Source organism: Lepidochelys kempii, chromosome 7 (assembly GCF_965140285.1).
Source record: "Lepidochelys kempii isolate rLepKem1 chromosome 7, rLepKem1.hap1, whole genome shotgun sequence".
NCBI lineage: Eukaryota > Metazoa > Chordata > Testudines > Cheloniidae > Lepidochelys > Lepidochelys kempii.
In genome coordinates this window covers 47,920,405-47,943,017 of record NC_136386.1, presented here as the reverse complement: position 1 = coordinate 47,943,017, position 22,613 = coordinate 47,920,405, and the positions used below count along the sequence as shown (strand labels likewise).

Here is a 22,613-nt window from a genome sequence, read left to right as displayed (position 1 = left end):
CTGCGCATTAGCACTGGATGAGGAGGACGGAGAGCTCCAGAGGACCAAGTGGCAGCGAAGGTGGGCCAGATTCCAGGGCAGCAGGGTGACACATTCCCTTTCCCAGTATGTGAAGCCAGCTGGGGGGAGGGACAGCTCAGTGGTTTGAGCATTGGCCTGCTAAACCCAGGGGTTGTGAGTTCAATCCTTGAGGGGGCCATTACGGATCTGGGGCAAAAATTGGGGATTGGCCCTGCTTTGAGCAGGGGGTTGGACTAGATGACCCCTTCTAACCCTGATATTCTATGATTCTATCCATCAGTCCCATGGCAGAGAATGAACCGCTGCCTCCCTCTCTTTACAATCCAGCAAAGTTGAGACAGGAGAGATGGGGTCTGCTGAGGGTCCCATCCCACCCTTGGCCTTCCAATTCCCCTGCCCCCTTAGGAACCGAGCCAGTGTGTGTCAGCTGCAGCAAGTTCCGCAAGCTACAGGTATGTCCGGCAACAGGAGCTCCCGGCGCTTGGCCCCCCTCTTACTAGATCAGGTGGTTGTTTGACGCTGAGCTCACAAACCGGACATGGGCCAGGGCTGCTGTTTGACAGCGAGACGGAGACCAGGGGAGAGCAGCCTCAGACCAGTGGCAGTGACACTAGGGCCAGCACACACAATCCCACGGCTTCATCTGAGCCATCAGGCTGGGCGGCTGACATTCTCAGCGTGATCTGGGAGAAACCAGCTGCACCATTGTGAGTGGCGATTGGGGATCTATTTACCTACCGTTCTGCTGGGAAGAGAACTGCCCACCCAGCGTCAGTTTGGGGAAACTCTCCAGCAGAAGTGCGGCTTACAGAGGGAGACAGAGAGGTACCAAGCAGCCTCCCATCACAGAGCAGTGGGGGTGACAGAACCCCAGGGCAAAGCGACAGAGTGGTTTTGGTGCAGTGCCGCTAATCGTCCAAGGCTATGCCTCGGTGCTTCAATGGCCGGAGGCAGATGGGACCTCCCCTAGGTTGGGGAGTCTTTGGGGTCAGACCCATCTCTGCTACAATCCCAGCTCCCTTGAACAGGGGGGTGGGGTCACTCACTGTAGCACGCTTTGCCAGGGAAAGGTACATACTCCGTCTTCCACAGGCCACGCCATGGAACTGCATTGATGGGATGTTCATGCAGGGGCTCAACAGCTCTACATTTACGTCAGCCTGTCGAGCCCCCAGACTCCGGTAGTTACAGGCTCTGCGTTATTTTTCATAAACCATGAGTTGCACAAAGACAGTAATAGAGAGAGGAGAGCTAACACATGAGTGCAGCCCTCCGTCCTTCCTTCGAGATCTTTACACCCAGGTCGGGGGGCTCTCTCTAAAAGACATGCTCTGGCTCAGTCAGGAGTTATTGACTGGATAGGAAATTACAGGGTGGAGCTCTCTGACCTACGTTATACAGGGGTCAACCTAGGCGATCAGAATTGTCCCTAGAAATTGAGGAGAAAGCGGCACTCACAGCCTTTGTAGATGTCCGTAGGGATCTGCACGGCGGCATACGAATAGTTAACCTTGGTTTTGAAGTTCACATCTTCGGTAAACTCCAGCTTCAAGGAGTTGGACTTCTCCCTTTCAATCTCTTCTCCCTCTGGATCGTCCTGGGAAGGGAACAGAACACAGCTTGTCAACACACCGCCCAACCTGGGACAGGCAGAGCGAGCGGCGGGAGGGCTGAGTGGGGGTAGCGCTTAGCCCAGGGCTGCCCAAGTGCAGCGAGATCCCATGGTGGTCTGGCAGCCAGAACCACGCCACACATCAGCACTGCGTGGGGCAGATGCAGGCACCCGGGCATGTCAGAATGCTCGAGTTGGCATGGGACTGTGCAGCTGTAACCCAGGGGCTGGCTGGCTCACCAGCCCTATCACCCGCCAGCCCCAGCGCATGGTGTGGAGACCAGCCAGGCAAAGCGATCACATACTCAGGGGTGCTAAGCAATTCCAGCTCTAGTGCGGTGATTAAATTTAACCCCTCACTGCCCACCTCCTAATCACATCTGGAGGCACAGACCCAAAGAGCCCTGGCCAGAGCATTCGAGGCACGGGGCTTAGAAAGAAACCCGGTGCTCTCCCCAGAAAAGGCAGGTCGAAGCCCCGGGGGCCCAGCTTCAGCTCTGAGCAGGGTGTTATCCTATAGGGTTGGCTCCAGGCGGTTCGTGCCAAGAGCGCGTCTCTCTTTTGGGTCAGTCCTTAGAGACCACAGGGGCTGGTTTTCCAGGTGCGGAGTCCACACAATGGGTAGTGGTGTAGCCACTAAGCTCTGCTGACACAATCAGACCCATGGCTTCTTTCTGCTTCTTTCTGCGTGGACGTTACGGCTCCCATGGCACTTTTTGGAAGAGGAGGGGGTTTGCCCTCCTGTCTTGGAGGATATTTCCCTTCCCCTCCCCCCAGCCATTGCGCTCTGTGACCTTTGTTTCCCTGTCACCCCAGAAGCGTCAGCATTTCAGTCAGGCTGCATGCACCGCGTTCGTAAAGAGCCTTGGGCTCCTCTGAGATGGAAGGCACTATCAACATCACAACACTTCATATTACCATGGCCGCTGGTGTCTGAGGAACGCCAGGAACAAGTTCCCCAGACACAGTCAACCGGCATAATTTTCTGCAGTGACTCAGCCCACATCCCATTCCTTACAGTGCCCTCTGCTGGGAGAAGCTGGGAGAACATTATCCCCCAAAGTGCCTCCTATTGGGAATGGAGTGGCTGGCAGCTCCCTACAGTCTAAGTTCCTCTCCCATTCCTACAGCACCTCCTACTGGGAGAAGTCAGGGCAGGCATAGCTGGGCGCTCCCCGCACAGCCAACGCTCCTGTGCTATTTCCTACAGTGTACCCTTGCTGGAAGAGGCTGAGACTGGAGTAACTGTGAGCTACCTAATGCCAATTTCTCCTCCATCCCCGCAGTGGCGATGGAGCAGCTATCAGATCCCTCCAGCTTCTCCTGTTCCCCAGAGACGAGCTTGGAGCTTTGTGTATCAACTCGTGCAGGTGGAGATGAAGAGGGAAGCTGGCTGTGTGCGAGGACAAGCCAGTTCCTGGCTCGCTCCTCAGCTCCGTGTCACCTTGCCTCTCTGTTTTCAGTGGCACCGCAGGTATTAAATCAGACAAAAAATAAAAACCACCCTGAAAATCAATTAGCAGCAAAAGGCGACTATCAAAGAACAAATTAAAACAGAGTGTGGCTTAGCGCTCTGTCAATAAGCAATGCAAACAATATTTAATTATGGTGGAGAGACAGTAAATTCCCCACTGCTGGAGCTGGAACACACTGGCTCTCTTTCACACTCCACTTCCCTCTCCCTTGCCGAGGCATTCTGCTGTATCCTTGGCAAGGAAACTGAACGAAGGGACCTGTTGTTGTTTAGAAGGAGATTTAACCTGTGAAGAGGCAAAAATTCTCCTTTCGGAGCAGCAGCGCGGGGCTGGGCTCCGATGTCTTGCTGGCCCAATGCAGGGGTCTCTGGAGAACTCCATGCATGCAGGGACAGGGGAAGATCAGAGCCGAGATGCAGGCCTGAGAGCTGAGCAACACCCTGTGGCATGTAGGGATGCAGATCTCAGCACAATGGCCAGCAAGGGGCAAGGAAGCAGAGCGGGACGAGGGACATGCTGGCCGCCGCTTCCCGCAGCCCCCATTGGCTTGGAACGGCGAACTGTGGCCAGTGGGAGCTGCGATTGGCTGAACCTGCAGATGCTGCAGGTAAACAAACCGTCCCGGCCCGCCAGTGGATTTCCCTGATGGGCTGCGTGCCAAAGGTTGCTGATACCTGTTACAGTCCATTCATCCAATCCATACTTGTTTAACTTGCTGGCAAGAATACTGTGGGAGACCGTATCAAAAGCTTTGCTAGTCAAGGTATATCACATGTGGACACTTTCCCCATATCCACAGAGCCAGTTATCTCCTCATAGAAGGCAATCAGGTTGGTCAGGCATGACTTGCCCTTGGTGAATCCATGTTGACTGTTCCTGATCACCTTCCTCTCCTCCAAGTGCTTCAAAATGGTTTCCTTGAGGACCTGCTCCATGATTTTTCCAGGGACTGAGGTGAGGAGCTGGTGTGTAGAAGGGGCTGGGCCCACCTCTTCATCAGATTCTGCACCCCCTTCAACGAAACTACCACAGCCACGCTTAAATACCAGCTAAAGAAAAGAGAACCCAGATGTGCTCCTGAGCTGTCTGGAGAGGAGCGAATTCTCCTCGAAAAGCAGCTTGATGCCTGTCCCATTCTGCCTGTTCCCAGACTGAAGTACAGATCTCTGAGCCCATATGAGACAGGCTGATTGCGGTAGCAGAGATCATCCTGGGGAAAACGATAAGAGAAGTGATTGGAAGAGAGATCCACCCTGGACGCTGCTAGCTGCTTCAGCAGAGCTGCCAGTTTGATCCGCTGCATGGCTTGGGAAGAGCATGTTAGCATGTGGAAGGAAGATCTGCCCCAGGGGACACGGGGGAAAGAGATGCAAGCTCCTGGCTGACATACAGAACTAGTAGAAAAAAACTGTCCATTTCCCACAACAAATCTGCAACTAAAGGAACATTCTTCACTTTGTTCGATATATGTGGCTTTTTCAGCAAAATGAAAACTGAATATTTCCCAGTTTTTGTTTTTTCTTCTTCTTCTCTCTGTTTTCCAATTGGAAAAGGGGGTGGGGAAAGGAAGGAAGAGGGGAAAATCCCCCCAAAAGGGAACATTATTTTGTTGAAAACACCTGAAAATTTCAATGGAAATTAAAAGCTAAAAACATTTAGATTTTGCTCAAAAAAATAAAGGTTTTTTTCCCCACTAACAAGGTCTTTTTGGCTAGATATTCAGAAGTGTCCTGTAGCTCCCCTGGGGGTTCTCTACTGTGCCCATCACTGGGGTATCCTATCCTTTGATACATTCCTCGTGAACAGTGATGCTCGAGGAATTCCTGTCGGCCTTGATTTCTTCCCTTCCTTGCGGAGATGAATAGTCTTGGCTCCGGTCCCTTTGCTAGCTGGGGCTTTTGCTTTCAAAAAGAGATATTTCACATCAGTATCAATTTTTCTCCTCCTTTCAAACACAACGGCTTTCACAAATGGAACAGTCCTGGCAGCCCTATGTGCCGGCCTTCCTGCCTCACTACAGTTCGACCTCTCAAGTGAACGCAGTCTAGTTTACCATTGTCAGAGCTTCCCTCTTAACACTGTTTTTCAGAGCATTGATCGAATCCTTCATGGCAGTATCCAAACCACTGCTCAACTGGGACACTGGCAACCTGACATTCCCCATATTGTCTCCTGCCATTCTCAGAAGTGTGAGCTTCCTCCCAGCTAATGTCAATGACAATCCCAGCCCAGCCAGCAGTGCCCTGTCGATACCAGGTAGCAGGAAAGCAGCATGTATGTCCTCACCCCACCGCCAGACAGCAGCAGTCATTGCTTTGGGCTCTACGTGTCAATTCTCCACATGCTAGCGGAATTCCCTCCTTGCCCAAATGCAGCAGCCCCTACCAGGAAGATGCTGCAACCTTGGGGCAGGTTTTCAAAGGCCCAAAGAGCAGTTTAGCATCTGGATCTCATTCACAATTGGGTGCCTAACTCCCCTTTGTGCCTCTGAAATTCTCCCCTTGACCATGGCTTTACTTGCAGACTGGATGACCCGCGGCCTGCAGGGCTAGGTCATACAACATCATCAGAGACGAGGGCAGAACCAGGGGTAGGGTGTAAGCCAGTTTCTGCCTAGTGGAGGGCATGGAGACTCACTGGGGGTGGAGGGGAGATTGTCTCACATCTTCCTCTGAAGCATCTGGTGCGGGTTACTGAAGGAGCACAGGTCTGATCCGGTCTGGATGCCAAGAGACAGGCTTCTGAGGCCCCACACAGGATCCCTTTCCCCATATGCATAAGCGGTGCACTCTTGGAACTCAGGCATACATGCCTGAAAGGTCCCTGGATGGATCCTGCAGGCAGAGGGTGGAGAGGAGGAATCCAGGAGTAACAGCTCCACACAGAAGGCTGCTCCAGCTCTATTCCAGGGTTTAACTCTCTGCCCAGGCAGCCCCAGACATTGGCATTCCAGCGGGAAGATGCATGCCTGGGAAGAGTCCAGACTGCATAGGAAATGTCCATGGGCAGCGTACTGGGGTGGCTGCTTACTGAGCATCAGCTTGTGGCCAGGGGTCACCCTGCAACCATCCTACCCCCGTAAGCGCCCTCCTGTCGGCCCCATAAGCACTCCCCACATTCTTGGGACTAGTGGCACCCCACCCGAGGCAGGTTTAACAACAGAAAAGGTTCAAACAATCCCCAGTGAGTCCCCGGAATAAAGTCCATAAGAAAAAAGTTCATCCACAGCCCTGGTTCTTCTGCCCCACATCAAGCTCCTCCTCTGTGCCAGTCTGCCCCACACATAGCTGCCAGTCCAAACCCTTTCTGGAGCTCAGCCCCGTGGAGACAGGCTATATAGCAACTTCCTCCAGAGAGCTCCTGCTGATTGGCTGGGAGAGAGGGGAGCCACGCCCACTCTACATTCTACACTGATCCTGGGCCCTTAATTCCTCAGGACCACTTCCCCTCTTCTGCTACGATGCCATTTCCTGGACCTCTGTTCACTCCATTGCCCTGGAACGGGATCTTCTGGTCTCCTCGACACTTAAATCTGGCCCCCTCGATACCCGGCTAGAGACAAGTACTTCCTCCAGTTTCCAATCCAGCCTGGCACACAGGGAGCCCCTTCCTTGCCTTCCCGAACTACTGCCCTTCCAGAGTCCAGTCTGACTCTGATTCCACTGGGCTCAGTCCTGCCAGCAGGCACCGGCTCCAAGTGCCACCATCTGGCACTGTGACAGTCATCAGACACAGCTGGCAGCTGCACCAGGTAGAAGCAGTCCCCTGCCCTCCCTAACCTCTCTGGCTGGGATTCCTGGCAGCCCCCTTTGACCAGTGCCTCCAGGACATGAGGCTCCTTCTCTACGGACTGGAGAGAGACTGCTGTCTTCTGGCAGTAAGGCCGTAGGCTCCCTGTGCTCATCGAGGTCCAAAAGCTGGCCAGTGCGCCTGGGGTCTTCCTCCTCATCAGACAGGGGCTGGCCATCTGCTCTGTCAGGTACAAGGTCAGCACACTGCTCTTGCTCCTAGGGCTGTTGGTGCCTTCTCCCCAGAACAAGCAATCAGCTCCCACTGGGGATCAGCTCAGGTCCAAACTGTGCCTTCCTCCCTCCCAGACAGCTGGCATGGCAGACCTTGAGTGAACCACCCAATGACCACAAGATCCATTAAGGGACTAAGGCACCCAGCCAGGTTTATTGTCAACAAAGCATGATACTAGTATCTCACAGGCTCTACCGGATCACTAATACATGTATGCAATGTATACAATGGACTAGCTCAGTGAATGGCGGGACTTTCCTCCCTAAGGCCAGACAAAGATAATCCCTCTGAGATACATCTTTATACCCCAATACTAACAAGTTCGTACTGCTCCTTTGACATAGTTAGTTACTACCCCCTGAAGGCGCTAGTTATCACCCATCACCTTGTACATGTTGGTTCAGTCAAAACATCTCTATTACATACCGTCATCCTGACCGTATCTTTTAGAAGTGGCTAGTGTGTTTCTGTTATCCTTGGGGAATGTTTTTGTACCATCCTTGGTATTGGGATGTTCTTGTACCACTTGATATCGCGAAGTGTTTGCGTGGGTACTCTGTGACTAGCATTTCTTAGGAAAGTGTATTTCTACAATATCAGAATTCTGTTCTTGCTGAATTCTGTGAGCAGGCCCTACCTCATACCACGCCTCTGATACAAGGGCTTATGTCTCAGGCTTTCTTCCTACTACAACCCCTGCTCCTGATTCCCTCCCACGTTATAACCAGCGCAGAAGGCTATTCCAGCTGAAAACTGCTTTGATTTCCCATTTTCTTTTTACCACGCCTGCTGATTGGTTGCTCTGGGCATTTCACGCAGCTTGGGACAAGGAATAGGCTGGTCAATTTCATGAGTGTCACTAGTCAGTTTCCAAGCCTTGCTCCCATCTGGCGTGCAATGGTGGGGGAAGGCTACATCTCAAAAAAAATAAAAAGCCATTTTAACTGAATCTTGGTTTTTGCAAGACCTCAGTTTTGGGCCTAGAGTACTTGAGTGTGCCCCTGTAAGCTTGAACTTTGCACCCACAGCAGCACCTGCTGCTCCCTGGTGAACTGCTCCTCCCTTCGGCACCCATGGCTCTAATTACCCCAGCCAGTGCGCTGAGGTCATGTCTACACAAGGAGCTCTTTTGCCAGCATAGTTCAGGCAAACGCTGCCCCCAGCGAAATAAGCTATCCTGGTAAAAGCGCAGCATTGCCAATATAGCTGTTTCTGCACTTAAGGTTCCTGCTGACAAGGCTCTGTCAGTCAGGGTGACACCTCGTCATGCTCCTGACTGACACGTCTGCAGTGTAGCCCTGGCCTGAGTTATCCAGCTTGGAGCTTCTCTGTCTGAAAAAAAAAACCAGAAGAGCCCTGCAAGTGCCAGAAGAACTCAACCTCCTCCTCCTTGCCGGCATGGCCATGACGTCCTGGGATTTGCGAGGCCAAAGCTCTCATTCCATCCAGAGAGAGAGCCATCCGCGCTGACCTTTGACGCTGAGTTCCGGGCGTGGCCCATTGACACCACTGGATGCATCAGCCAAATAGATTACTGACTGAGATGAAGTTACACCAGGAATGAATCCGGCCCACAGACGTATTAAAGAGAAGCTCCCAGTGGGCCCCTAACCTCACAGATAGCATACCGGAGCCACGTTCCTCGTGTGCATCTTGCTCAGTGGCAGAGGGAAGCAGAGAGAAGGGCGTGGCAGGGGAGTGAGGCAGGCTGCAGCCATGGTGGCGCAGCACTGAGCTGTTCGGTAGCAGACCCTTGTGAAGCTTTCCAGCTGACCCTTCACAGACCGGAGCAGGCAGCACTGCTTTCCCCACTACTCTAGTGGTGCACACCATTTGCTGCTGGGCAATCTGCAGTGTGACACGGAGAACGGCTTCCAGGGCAATTTGGCTGGCGTTTGAAGCCTGTCTCCTCCATCATTCCTCCCCTGCTCCAACATGCCTCGAGAAACTGGAGTGCCTGCTTTGTGTAAGGGGACTGTTGCCCCCTTACTAACGTTCCGTGGGGGTATTTTGGTTGGCTAGCTCCCAGTACTAAAAGGGAACGGGTCTATGGGAAATCAGGACCCTGAGACTGATAGTCCCCAGGAACAATGGGGAGAGGCCAATGCTCCAGGTCAGCGTGAATGACAGGGCGGGCAGGCTAATCAGGGAGTCAGGAGGCCGGGGGGGGGGGGTGTCCCGTCCTCTGTGTGAGCTGGAATTGCCTGGGTCAGACAGAGTGGGGCCAAGCTAAGGAGAAAGCAGGGGCCCGAGCTAAGCTGGGGAGCAGAGCCATGCCAGATCCAGAGGGACCAGAAAAGCGGCCCAGAGAGAGCAGACCCTGTCCTGGGAGCAGAGCTGCAGCCCCAAAGCCGGAGGCACAGCCCAAAGAGAGCAGACTTGCCCTGGGAGGAGAGCTGCAGCAGCCAGAGCCAGAGGGGCCAGAAAAGCAGCCCCGGAAGCAGGTCAGTGCTGGGAGCAGAGTCACAGAAGCAGCCTGCAGAGCAGACCTGTCCTGGGAGCAAAGCTGCAGCAACCAGAGGCAGAGGGGCCAAAGAAGCAGCCCAGGGAGCTGGAGGCAGAGCAGCAGCAGCAGTGCAGAGACCGAGGGGTGGAGCTGGGGCTGGAGCAGTCTGGAGCTGGGTGCGGTGAGCAGCTGGGGAGACCGAGCGGGACCCTGGGCAGCGGGCCCAGCACCGGGAGACGCCTCAGCCAAGAGGCTCTGCAGGCCAGGCTTGGATCATAATCCTGACAGGGCGGGGGCGACACTGGGAAGAAGGGTCCCACCATTAGAGCCTGAGAGCGTGTGGCCACCACCAGAGCAAGTGTCCAACCCACAGCATCCCTGCAGCACAGCCAGGGCCTGAGATGAAGGCCTGGGACTTACAAGGAACAGACTGTGAACGGCCCTGACATTCCAGAGACACTGTTTGTGATGTTCCCTGCCACAGAACGGGGTGATGTGTTTCCTTTCACCTTTCCCATATCCCCTTATTCTTTTTAAAATTAATTGTTGATTAAATAACGTGTATTTGCTTTAACTTGTATGTAATGGTCAATGGGTCAGAGAAGTGCCCAGTGCAGAGAGAGTACCCCAGAGTGGGGACACTCTAGCCCCTGTCCTAGGTGACCACAGCAGCTTTGGGGGTTGACCCCACCAAGAATCCTGGGCCCAGCCTTGTTGGGGTTATGAGGATTCTGCCAGATAGGAGAGTGTAAGGGCAGTCCTCAAGGACAGGGAGGCCACTGGGTAAAGGAAGTGAGAGCGAGGACTCAGATCCTTTCACTAGCCCACTTCACCGGGGTAGTGCAGAAGCCAGGAAAGTTCCCCACAATAGCGGGACTATTCCCCCGCTTACATTTGCAAACGCCAACTGGTTGAGAGTTAGCTTTCTGCCGGGCCTGGCTGGTGCCGCAGACCCATCTGACAGCGCGGCAAAGCACAAGGACACGCTCTGGCTGGGGCTCGGGCCTGATGATTATCACAAGCCCAGGGGATAAGATGCTCATCTGATTTCCAAGGTTTTGTCCTTGCTCCTAACCATGTCACTCTGGCATCGAGGAAGGCTGCCAGGAGGGGAGATATAAACAGAACTCCAGATAACGCAGGCTTGGCTGTTGTTCCCCTCAATGCACAGATCTTCACCTGAAGGCTCCCTTTGATTGCAGCTGCAATCACTCATGCATTTGAGACACTTGAAGCAGGCCTGATATCAGGTCCTTGGCTGCTTATCCCAGCCAAGCGCAGAAAGGGGGACCAGAAAGCTAGTGCAGCACTGTCTCCGGAAAGGAAGCAGCACCATTTGCCTCACTGGTGGCAGCATGCTGCATTACAAAGCCAGTGTCCTGGGCCAACAGATGCAGCACTGCATGGTCATCTTGATCCCTTAATCCCATGGCCAATGAAGCACTGGGTTTGGTGTAGGTCTACAAAGAATTCAGCAAGGAAGGGGATTTAAAAGCTCCTTTTCTGAGCAGCTGAAACAAAGGAAGCCAGCCCAGAGGTGGAGCTAAGAACCAGGTCCAGGATATGATGGGGGCACTCTGCCTTTGTAAAGGAATAGACGTGGCAACACAAGCCAGAGACCGCTAGGAAAATACAAGTGGAAGCCACTCCCAGCCCAACTCAAGAAGGACATGTTAATTCCCCAGCTCTCTGTTACAACCAGCCAATCATGGCTCTTTCCTGGCTGCCTCTAAAACATGCCACACGTCCCGTGAAGAGAAAATTAATAAGCTAATGAAGCTGATGGAGGGGGCCAGGGCTGCAACTAACAAACAGCGATCGCGAGGCAGAGGTTGGGATAGGAGCACAGCAGCAGAAATGCAGAAATCACCCCCAACCCATGGCAATATCTGGACACGGCTTAGCATGCACTGAGGGCACAGTGCACACAGGATTAGCTGGGTGGGCTGCAGGCCAAGCCTGAGGTACACTGGGAAAGCAGTGGGGGGCAGGGGCCGGCAGGACTGGAAGTCAGGATTGAGGGGCACTGGCAGAGCTGGGTGGCGAGGGGGAGCCCAAGGCTGGACTAGCAGGAGCTGCAGGTCAGGACAGGGGCTCTGGCAAAGATGAAGCTCGCCCAGTGCTGGCCTCTGCCATCTTGGCTCTAGCTAGTAACGTGAGTCTCTGACTTTCACGAATGCTGAACATCACCCCGACCCCTCGAAAGAAACTTAAATCCAGCCCTAGGAATAGGTTGGCGCCCACGAGCAGCTCTAAGACGGCACTTGCCTTGCTCCCAGGCTGGAGCATCCCCTGGTGACGAAGGCTCATTAAGCGTGCAGCTTATTTATCGCTGCAGATGCTCCAGCCTGCACTGGAGGCAGCGAGCACAGTCCAGCTCTAAGGACAGCCCCTGCTCTCCCCATGGCATTGTGCCAATTATGGCGTCTCACTAGCACAGGCAAGAGAACAAACCACTCACCCTCCAGCTGGCCTCAGCTGACGTAACTGGGGTGGGGTGGAAAGAGGAAAGGCAGCGACTGACCCCTGCAGGTGTGAAAGGGATGTGGGGGAGCCGAGGGGGATGACAGCTCTCCTGTGCATTGGTTCCCCTTCTTACACTACTCACTGAGGCACAAACGCCCAGCGCCTTCCCTCCCCATCCCCAGGCATTTCGGGGACAAGTTGTGACACAGCAAGGACAAGCAGAGGGCAATCACCCTGCCCCACCTGCTGGAAAATATCATCTCCTTGCTAAGGCAGGCAGGTTGACAGCGGCAGAATGGTCCTGTCGCTCTCTGCACAGCACCGGCTCGTAAGCACCAATGGCCGCCCTCGCCATCCTCTGCTCCCCAGGGCAGTGACCCTGGACGAGCCCTGATGCTGACTCTCCTCCTGAGAAGGAGCAGGGCTCTGGAGGCTGCCAAGACACCTCCAGGACAGCAAGGAGACGCTGCCTGCTGGCTATGGGTGTCTCCTCCTCTCAGGTGCTGACTCCTTAGGAGCCCTGTTGCACCCCTCTGGATCTCAGCTGGCTGAGGGGTCAGCACTAGGGCAGTGTGATCAGCCACCACAAAGAGAACATGCCTCCCAGACTCGGCTGGAGGTCAGTTGGCTGGAGGTCAGTTAGCTTGGAGGGAGGGTCTGGTCCCTTCACATGAGAGGGGAGCAAAAGGCAACGTTCTGAGAATCTGCAGGCCTGTCTCCCCCAAATGTTATTGGCGTTGCAGAAAGGGAATAGGCCCGAAGTGAGCTTGCCCATGGAAGGTCGCCTTCCTGTGACTCTGATTCCACTTCCTGGGGTCCTCTCCTTGCTCTTTCAGAAGAAGGTCTGTGGATACATCCAAGAGTCCACAGGGCTGGCGTGGGGGAGAGGCTAATCTGCCCTCTCCGAGAGGTTAAACCCACTTCCTGCCATTTCCAGCGCTCGCAATGAACCAGCAGATCTCCTGCTCATGCTGGCTCTACAAATAGCAGGTGCCTGCTGGAAAGATGAGGCACAAATGAATGAAAGACGCTGGGGAAAGCCTGGGGGCCTGGCCTATCGACAGAGAGGAGCAGCTGTGTTCCCAAGCTATGGTCCTTTGGTAGCACTGACCTGCAGGTTGTTCCTGGGTGTTCCTCTGTGCCTACGAGAATGGTGCCTTCTTTCATGATCTGCCCGCTGCCCAAGGCAGATTGCCTGTGCTGGAGGTTGGCTCATAAGCGTAATCTACCCCACAAGTACTCATCTGCGGTGTCATCCAGGGGCTCTCCCAGGAGCAATCAGATTTACTCTCGGTTTCCTTCTGAAATAAGCGACTTTTATAGCTTAGCTTAAGCCATTCTTAAGCCAGATCGTGCCACCCTCACTCGCATACCTGGAAGAGTTCCATCGGTTTCATTTGGGGCCAGATTCTGGGGCGATATCATTCAGTGTGAGATTGGGAGGGCAGGATGTGGCCCAGAATGAATAAAGCTGTTTGCACGTGTAATGGCGCCCCCTAATCGGATCAGCTGCTGGGACTGAACGTAAGACCTCCAGATGTAAATGCATGCGCCCGGCAGCTTGAGCTGAAGAAGCAGCTGCATTAGCACAGAGGCAGCAGCAGACTCACCAGCCTCTGTGAGCCATTAGAGGGAGACAAACAGCAGCACCATGCTAGCCGGGGTTGCATGCAAGCATGCATGCACACACAGCATAGTTCATTCCTCTGCAGTCAGACTAAACAATGGGCCCCCTTGTGTCCCTTCAGCCATCCACTCACAGGTCCTCCTCCTCGTCAGGCTGCAGTGCTGCCCCAGGGAAAAAGGCTGCTGGTTGGGGATGGCAGTCCTACACGGCACCAGGACAAATGATGCCAATGAAAAAGCATCCTGACATCCTAGCACATGTGTAACCCACTGCCCAGAGTGTGTTCCTCCAGGGCCACCACAGCTGCAGTTGCTCCGGTGCTTAGCTCTGGAGGTTCCTGGCCCAGTCTCTGATACAGCAGCTGGTTTTTTGTCAGCTGCAGAGAACTGTGTCCTCTGTCTCTCCCTACAGAAGCCATAGTCAAAGCCCTGGAAACTCCCTCCATGCAGCCGGCTCACCTCAGACCGGGCCTGGGGGCACCCCCGTGAGGGGTGAACGCCTCCAGCATCCGGACAGCCTGTGACTCTTCTGCTGAGGGGGAAGGTTGTGCTGGGAGGGGGGGGGCGGTAATATGGCCACCTGTCCATCAGGAGGCAGGCTGAGCCACACTGATCCATCTCGCTTAAGCTCTGCTGCAGCTGTGTGCTGCCGACAGCTTCCCTTTGGGACTTCAGCAGGTGCTTAATGTTAAGCATGTGCTTACGTGCTTTGCCGAGCTGGGCCCTAAGCCTGGAGTTGCTCCAGCCATTATGTCAGGGAAGCCTGGGGCCCACGGAGGATTTACACACATTGGCCTGCGAACCGTCCCCCTTCCTGACTGCTGTATCACGCTGCTCTGTGCAGAGAGCAGCACCAGAAACCTGGCTGTCCCCAGAGAGGCGTGATCCAGCATGGCTCAGCTTCCTTCTATAGGCTCTCATGCCCAAGGACCCCTAGGAGGATGCTATGAAACAGCAGGTTGGAGACACACGATTGCAGCTACATATGTACAAGGCAGTCAGGGAAAATCAAAGGTACTTCCATGGCACTCATTGTGGAGCACCTCATAGGCTTTAATGCATTAATCCTCACACCCACCTGGGAGGCAGGGCAAGGCTGTTATCCGCATTGTACAGATGGGGAACTGAGGCCCAGAGAGACTGGCACAAGGTGACACTAGAAATCTGTGGTAGAGCAGGGACATGAACCTATGTCCTGGGCAAGTGCACTAATCAGGGGACCAGGCTTCCTCTGAGCTGCCTCCTTCCTTCTTGTTATGTAGTTCTGAGACTGCAGAAGCACCCACAGTCTGCCAAGTGCTTTCCAAACACGGCTGAAGACAGCTCCCTCCCCTCCCTTCTGCTGGGAACGGCAGGCACAGCTTCCCTCACCAGCAGGGACTCTATCCTGCTCGGGTTCAGTCTCTAATGGGGACTAATCATTCTGGCTCCTTTGAAAAACGCTGGGCCCTTCAGAATCAGCACTCTACAGAGTAAAGAGCTGCGGAACAGATGCTGGGGCAGCAGATGAGCCCCCTAACCCCCCCGGAGCATAGATTCACAAGCTCAGCAAACCCACACTGCTAAGGACTCAGTTCCCTAAGTGTGATGACCCTTCTGCAACGCCACGGCTGCAAGTGCTGGTGCACGGAGTCACTTGCGGCACCCAAGAGAGCTCAGAGGAAGCTGTCCCTGCCAATTGGACTAAGGAGGGCTTGGAACAACAGACTGCAAGGGATTTCAAGGAGCCCTTTCCCCTCCACTGGCTCAAGAAACATGGAGCTGTTTAGAAGTGTCCTCATCGCACCATACTCTGTTCTGGCACCGGTGTGTGTGTGTGCATTGGAAATAAGCTATTTAATGGGAAATCAAAGACAAAAACTAAAGCCCCAATGAACGTGACCTCAGGAGCGGAGCGGAAAAGGCAAGAGATGGGGAGTCAATGCTGAAAGGTGAAGGCTGCCACAGCTGACTCCACTCACCATGGCCAGGATCAGCTGACATCTGCTGAGCTGCCTTCGCTCAGAATTCCCAGCCAGCTTGTAAGTCAGACTTGCCGTGCACCTGCAAGGTGATTTGATGAAAGGGGAACATAGGGCTGGTGCCCTTGAGAAGTCCTGGAGGCATTTGTTATTTGTTTCTCCTTTCATTCCTGCTTGCTTGTCACCTTAGAAATACCAAGTCTGTCAAAACGTGGTCTCCTTTGGTTTTGTTGGAGGACTCAATGCATGTCTCGGGGATGCAGGCTCTGAGCTTTCTCAGCCTTGAATTAACTGGTCAGGGTGCTGAATGCATTAGAATGCACTCTCTGAGCATTAGAGAGGCATTAACCAAAAATACCCGGGAAGAAAATAAAGAGTTTTAAACAGTCCTGGCTAAAAATATCTTCATCCTTCCGAGTGATCAGGTTTCACTTATTATTATTGTTTATTATTTCCTGGACCAGGATTCCATTGTGCCAGGCACTGCCCAAACATACTTCCTTGGTATCTCTGACATCACAATCCCCCCAGTTCTCCCGTCACCCATAGAATCTTCCAGGAAAAACGGGAGAGAGAAGAGCTGAATTTCTAATGATAATACTCAGATAAACAAACTGAAAGGAAAACAATTAGGCCTTTAAAAATATCTAATAAAGAGGCAATAAAAATCCCCAAATGCCCCAGATCTTCCAACAAGTCCATTTTTCCTTTGCAAGTCACTTTGCTGTCACAAGCAAATACCAGTCATCCCTCTCTGCCCATTCCACAGACACTGGAGGAGGGGAACAAAGATGAAATCTTGCTTTGGTAGAATAATACTCGCCTGACCCTGCAGCTGTGGCAATAACATTCTCCACGGTTCGGAAGAGTAATAGGATTGCTATGCAAGGCTTGCTTTTTAATTCCAGCCAGTGTACTGTGTGTATGTAAATACACTGTCTATGGGACCCTAATACAGTAGACCTTGTAGCCTGGAAAGATGCTGAACTCAATTATGTGTTCAGTCTCCAAGCACGGGGCATGTATAGACCATAAGGAATGACTGGAGCTCCTATGGAGTGTACCTCTATGTTCTAAATCCAGATTCGGCCCTCAGTTACACCCGTGTAAATCCACTGACATCAACAGCCTGACCCAATGTAAATCAATGGAGTTTATGCTGGATTTTGCACTGATTTAACGGAGTTCAGAATCTGGCCAACTTCCCATAGCGTGTACTAGATGCAAAATTGAGCAATGGCCTAGGCATGTGCAAACGACAAGCAGCCTGTTTTTCAGCAGAACTCAGGGGCCAGGCCCCACTGCAGGAAACATCTCAATACACCAGATATTAATCCAATATGCCTCTTTGAGCCTGGGCCTTCCCCTTTAAAGACTGTCCCCTGCCTAGAATACACACAGAGAGAAGAAGGATCGGTGCCCAAACTGGAAATGTTAAACTCCAGTTCTATCCTTTGAAATCACTGTTCTGGAGAGAGTCACAAGATGGCACTGGCTTGCACCTTTTTGCCATTTGCGGCCACCTCTGTTCAAGGACTGGTGTATGCAGTGTAAAAAACCAAGTTACACTAATGATGCACTCAGAGTCCACGTCACTGGTTTCTCTTCCAATAGGAAGCTGCTCTGCAGGGCCCCCACTTGGTGGAAGGACAACATCATTCAAAACCCGACCCTTCTAGGAAAGTATTAGTTTCAGCTACAGAAAAGTATTATTTTCACCCACTTATACTCACGGGAGGGTCTTAATGTGCTCTACAAACATTCCTTTATGAAGCGCCACAATTTCCCTGTTAAGTAGGTGCCATATTATACCTAGTTTGCAGATGGGTAAGTTAAAGTACAGCGAAGTTAACCCTTAGTATTTCTACTACATCACTATAAAATATTGCAGTATTTCTTTATAACGAGGACAGAGGTTTGCCCAAGGTTACACAATGAGTCAGTGGCAGAGCCTGTAGAACCCAGGAGTCCGGCTTGCTATTCCTCCTCTAGAGCACACTGATGCCTCAACTGAGCTTTCCAGCTTCAGTCCCAGGACTCCTCCGTTTGTACGTGTGTGTGTGTGAGGGGGGTACTGTTCCCAGCATGAGCTTTCTCTCTCTCTCACTCACACCCATCCCGTGGCAAAACACACTGCCTTTTTGCCGTCCACCATGGCTGGACCCCTGCTTTCAGTCGTAAAATATCAAGGCTCATTCCCATCCGCCAACATTGTCATGTTTATCCACTACTTCCAAGAAGCTTTAAACTACAGCAGATAGTTACAGATGCTCTGTCTGTCATTATGCTGTTATATCATCCACTTTTCAGCAGCTAATTAGGATTCTCCAAGTTTCAGAGCTGTCTGGCTAATCTCATTCATGTATCCATATAGCCACATACACACAGCTCCTGCAGAACAATCCTGCATGCAGCTGTCGACATGTAGGATATTTCATGTGTCACCGAGACCTACAAGGCAACGTACACACATCAAGATCTGATGGTCACCAAAGAGTGGATACATTGGGCCAAATTTATCTGGGTGATCAATCTACTGACTTCAGTTGAGCTGTGTCTGATTAACTAGGCATGAAGCTGGCCCATTGTACGGAGTCACTGCAGCTCAGATAAAACCAAATTATTATTATTTGGATTACAGCAGCGCGTAAGGGCTCTGTCAAGGATCAAAGTTCCAAGATGCTAGGTGCTGTGCAAATACATAGTGAAGACACAGTCCCAGCCCCAGAAAGCTTACAGTTCAACCCTGATGCAACTGCATTGGCTGCAGCCGAGTTACCTCAGGGCTCAAGTATGCCCACAGTATAGATGAACAGCTCAGCATTCTCAGACCACAATGCCTATGAGAGGAAGCATAGCCCGGTGGTTGGACATCTAGCGTAGCACTTAGCAGACCTGGCTTCAATTCCTTGTACTACCACGGCCTTCCTGGGTGACTATGCCTAAGTCACTAGGCCTCAGTTTCCGCATCTTGCAATGGGGATAATGGCCTGGCCCTGCCACCCAGGGGTGTTATAAAGATAAATACATTAAGGATTGGGAAGCGATTTGAGAGCTACTGATGAAAAGTGCGATATAAGAGGTAGGTATTATTATCTACCTCTTCTGCTAGATCAGTGGTTTTCAACCTGTGGGCTGCGGACACAGCCTTTTTAAGATTTCCAAAGGGGTCTATGCCTCCATTTGAAATTTGTTAGGGGTCTACGAATGAAAAAAGGTTGAAAGCCACTGTGCCAGATCCAGGGCCACTTCAGATCTGGAGTAGTCAGGTGCCACTCTGCTGGAGCTACCCCTGCACACACCAGGAACGAATCTAGCCCAATAGAGCAAAAATAGGGGGTGCCATGGCAACCCAAGAGCAGCTTCCTCTGCTTTGCTTTGGCAGATCTGCACCATTTATTAGCTGCATTGCAGTAGCACAGTCCCTGCACCAAAAAGCTCACAATCAACGTATGATCATCCCCTTCAAATGTGTGTGAAACTTTCCATAGTTTGTTCATTCGGGGCTTGAGACGGACCCAAACTGCAATTCCAAGTACAAACTCCCTCTGCCTTGATATTTTGGGGAGGTTTGGAACCAAAAAGAGGCCTAGGTTTTCCAGATTGAGTTGAGATGTAACCCGAAATGGCGGAAAACGTGCATGACTAGCCAAGCTCCATAGATTTCCATCATTTAAGTCAGAATAGTTGTACAAGTATCTTCTTTAAAAAGCGCCAGTGGACCAAATTCCAGTTTATGATATGCCAGTGTAGCCCCAGAAGAATGTGATTCAAACGAAGAGAGTTACTCTAGACTTACATCAGTCTAACTGAGAGCCAAATAAGGCCTGGTCTCTATCCACACTCAGAGCATTTTATGAAGCAATAATAAAATAAATAAATAAATAATAATTAATAGAAGTAGTTCTGATCTGCTGGCTCCTAAAGGCTCAAAATCCAAAGGCAAATACAAAGAACTCAGCACTTATTATTTTTAAAATCTCATGATCTTTGAGGCCTGACTCTTCATTTTTGAATGCTGGAGGCTGGGTTATATTGACTGCTTCAGTTATTATTATTTACTTGTATCATGCTAGTGCCTCAAGGTGCCAATAAGTGTCCCGCTGTGCAAGGTACTAAGTACATGTGTAATGAACACATGGTCTCTACTCCAAGGAGCTAGTCTGTGTACTGGGCATGTGTGGGCAATGCCCCTGCAGTGCTGCCCCAAGCATCTTCTATTTCCCCGTGGAAGTGTCAATATTTTAGTGAAACTTGGTGCTTGGAAGTATGCTGTCAGGTCAAATCAGTCCCAAAATGTAGGTGTTATAAAACAAGCTAATCCAAAACCTAAAGCCAGTGGAAATGATCCCGTGGGGTTTTTGCTTAAAGTCCAATCAGAATCTTCCCCTCCCAAAACCCAGGTCAATATCCCCCTCGGATGTTTGCAACTCATACATTGCAACATTTGACCAGTGCATGAGAACCAGAAAGTAAAACTGACTAGAAACAAAAGTGAAACTAATTTATTTTCAGTCATGCCAATTCAGATCTGACAGTTATTAGGGACATGGGATTTAGATGGATAGAGGAGACAGCCATCTGAAAGCTGGTTAGGGTGACCAGATAGCAAGTGTGAAAAATCAGGACGGGGGTGGGGGGTAATAAGAGCCTATATAAGAAAAAGCCCCGAATATCAGGACTATCCCTATAAAATTGGGACATCTGGTCACCCTAAAGCTGGGAAATTTGTGGGAAGGAAAATGCTAGATACAGCAAAAAGTCAATGAGATGTTTAAGATGATTTCACTTTGAATAATCAGAGGTGTTTGTCGGAGCTTGTCTACACACAAAGGTGGTGCCACTTTAACTTCCTCTGTGGAGTTAAAGCACTACAGACCCCCGAGGATGGAGGCGGTTGTATCGTTACAAAGGCGCTTAGCCGACTTCGGTATGGGAAAGGGCACCAGCTATACCAGTATAAGGCATCTTTCAACCAAAATCCACATTGGAGGTTCTGCTGATACAGCTATTTTGATAAGAAACCACACCCCTCAGCAGTGTAATTACACTGGTACAAAACCAGTGTGTAGAGCAGGACTTATATATGTAAGAACATTTGTGAAAAATATTTGGGGCCCAATCTTCTTCTTACATTAATTTTACCCTGGTGTAACTCCACTGACTTCCATGGAGTTACTCCAGATTTAAACCAGGGTGAGAGGAGAATCAGACCCTTGATTTTTGTCCTGACACTTGTACGTCTACACTGGAATCAGCCAGATGAGTACATCTCATGTTGCTAGCCCATGCCAGGGTCTGTGCTGTCATGTGTATTTTTGCAGTGCTAGCTAGAGCAGAGCTAGCATGGGTATGCCTGTCTGCGTTGCAGTCCCACCTCTTATTGCAGCGCGGACATGTCATAGAACCAGAGTGTTAGAAGGGGCTGCCAGGGTGATCAAGTCTAACCACAATATCTGCTGTCTCTTTACAAAAATGCTGCCGTGTTATGCTGCTGGCACAAGGCGAGTGTCAGAAGTGTCACCTGAAAGCTTTAGCGGAGGCTCTGATGCTCTTGGAAACTACCTGTCTTTATCATGTGTAGATTTCAGTTGGCGGAGGAGTGAATAAATTAACACTGATCCTAAAAGCAGCATAATTTGCCTTGACGCTGCTTTGATTTTGACAGCATAGCGGGGTTTTCCTGAGCCGTTTACTGAAATCACCTATCTCCTGCCCATCTTAATTGCATTGTCATGATGGTCTCCACGGACCAGCACTGATATCATGGCAAGAATTAATTGGAGTCAGTACTGAGGATCTGCATTTAGTAAGAAAAGACATAAGTAAAAATCTGCAGTCACTCTCTGCTGGGCTGTTTCTAGGCACATAGGGGGCTTGATCCAGCTCTACTGAGATCAGCTGGAGTCTTTCCGCTGACTTCACTGAGGGCAGCATGGGGCCCAAGGTTCCAAAGGTGACTGTGTCAGTGTGTCCAGACGTGATGCTGAGCTCCTGGGTTTGAAATGACTGCTCTGGGAACAGCGAACTCCCTCTGTTCAGCTCCACGGGGTGCTAGTCAGCAGAGTTAATGAGGATTGTTTAAATGTCAGCACCGAGAACAAACGCACTGCTGATCATGTTAGCTGAGAAGGACAGCCCCTTTAAGCCCGTGAGGGGAGGTTAAGGGTGGTGGGTAGAGCCTGGTACCACCAGTCTTTCCTCCAGCCTGATGCACAAATGCCACTGTAACCCCCATGTAACAAGTTGGCCCAGGAACTAGAGTTACCATACACGCTCACTAACCATCACCGAAAACCCTGGCCATAACCTTCATACGCCCACAGGCACTAATCCATGTGAACGGCTGGAAAAGCCTGTTCAATTCTACTACTAATAAAAACCAATCACCACTACTAATGAATAATAATACTTAGCACGTATATCTGTTCCCTCTGGCGACTGCAAAGCACTTTACCAAGGTAGGCAAGTATCATTACTTCTCCGTTGCAGATGGGAAAACCAAGGCACAGAGCGAGAAGTCGGTTCCCCAAGATCTCGTGGTGAGTCAGTGGAAGAGCCAGGAACAGAACGATGACAAGGTGGTAGTGTCTGACCTCGGGATGCTGCTGTGTCCCTATTGATAGCATGGGAACGAAATGATGGCTGCTTTGCTAGAGAAATATGCCCCAGGTGTCCGGAAGGCACATCAATCCACCAGTAGGGCACCACTGCAGCTGTCTACACAGCAAGAGATGAAAAGCTCTGAGTGCACCACGAATTCAGGAGTAGGCCTGAAAGAAGCATTAGCACCAGGGCCTAGCTCCCAAAGGTATCCAGTTACATCATTTCCATTGATTTAGGGGCCTAAGCACCTGGAGGAGCTGGACCTAGGACTAGAGCTGGGAATTTTCCAATTAAACTTTTTTTTTGGTGTGAGGGGTATGTGGAAAATGCTGATTTGCCAAAATCAAAAATATTCATGGGAAAAGGTCAGTTTTGAT

The 22,613-nt window shown here is 51.4% G+C and overlaps 1 protein-coding gene across 4 annotated transcripts in view; it reads right to left on the bottom strand.

The window, feature by feature from the left end:
- Positions 1-22,613, bottom strand: part of CACNA2D2 (calcium voltage-gated channel auxiliary subunit alpha2delta 2) — a 588,723-nt gene that overhangs the window by 140,053 nt on the left and 426,057 nt on the right. For all 4 annotated transcript variants that reach the window (XM_073352554.2, XM_073352555.2, XM_073352560.2 and 1 more), the window contains exon 6: positions 1,480-1,618. In XM_073352554.2, the coding sequence (XP_073208655.1) occupies positions 1,480-1,618 (139 nt within the window). The remainder of the gene's footprint in view (positions 1-1,479; positions 1,619-22,613) is intronic.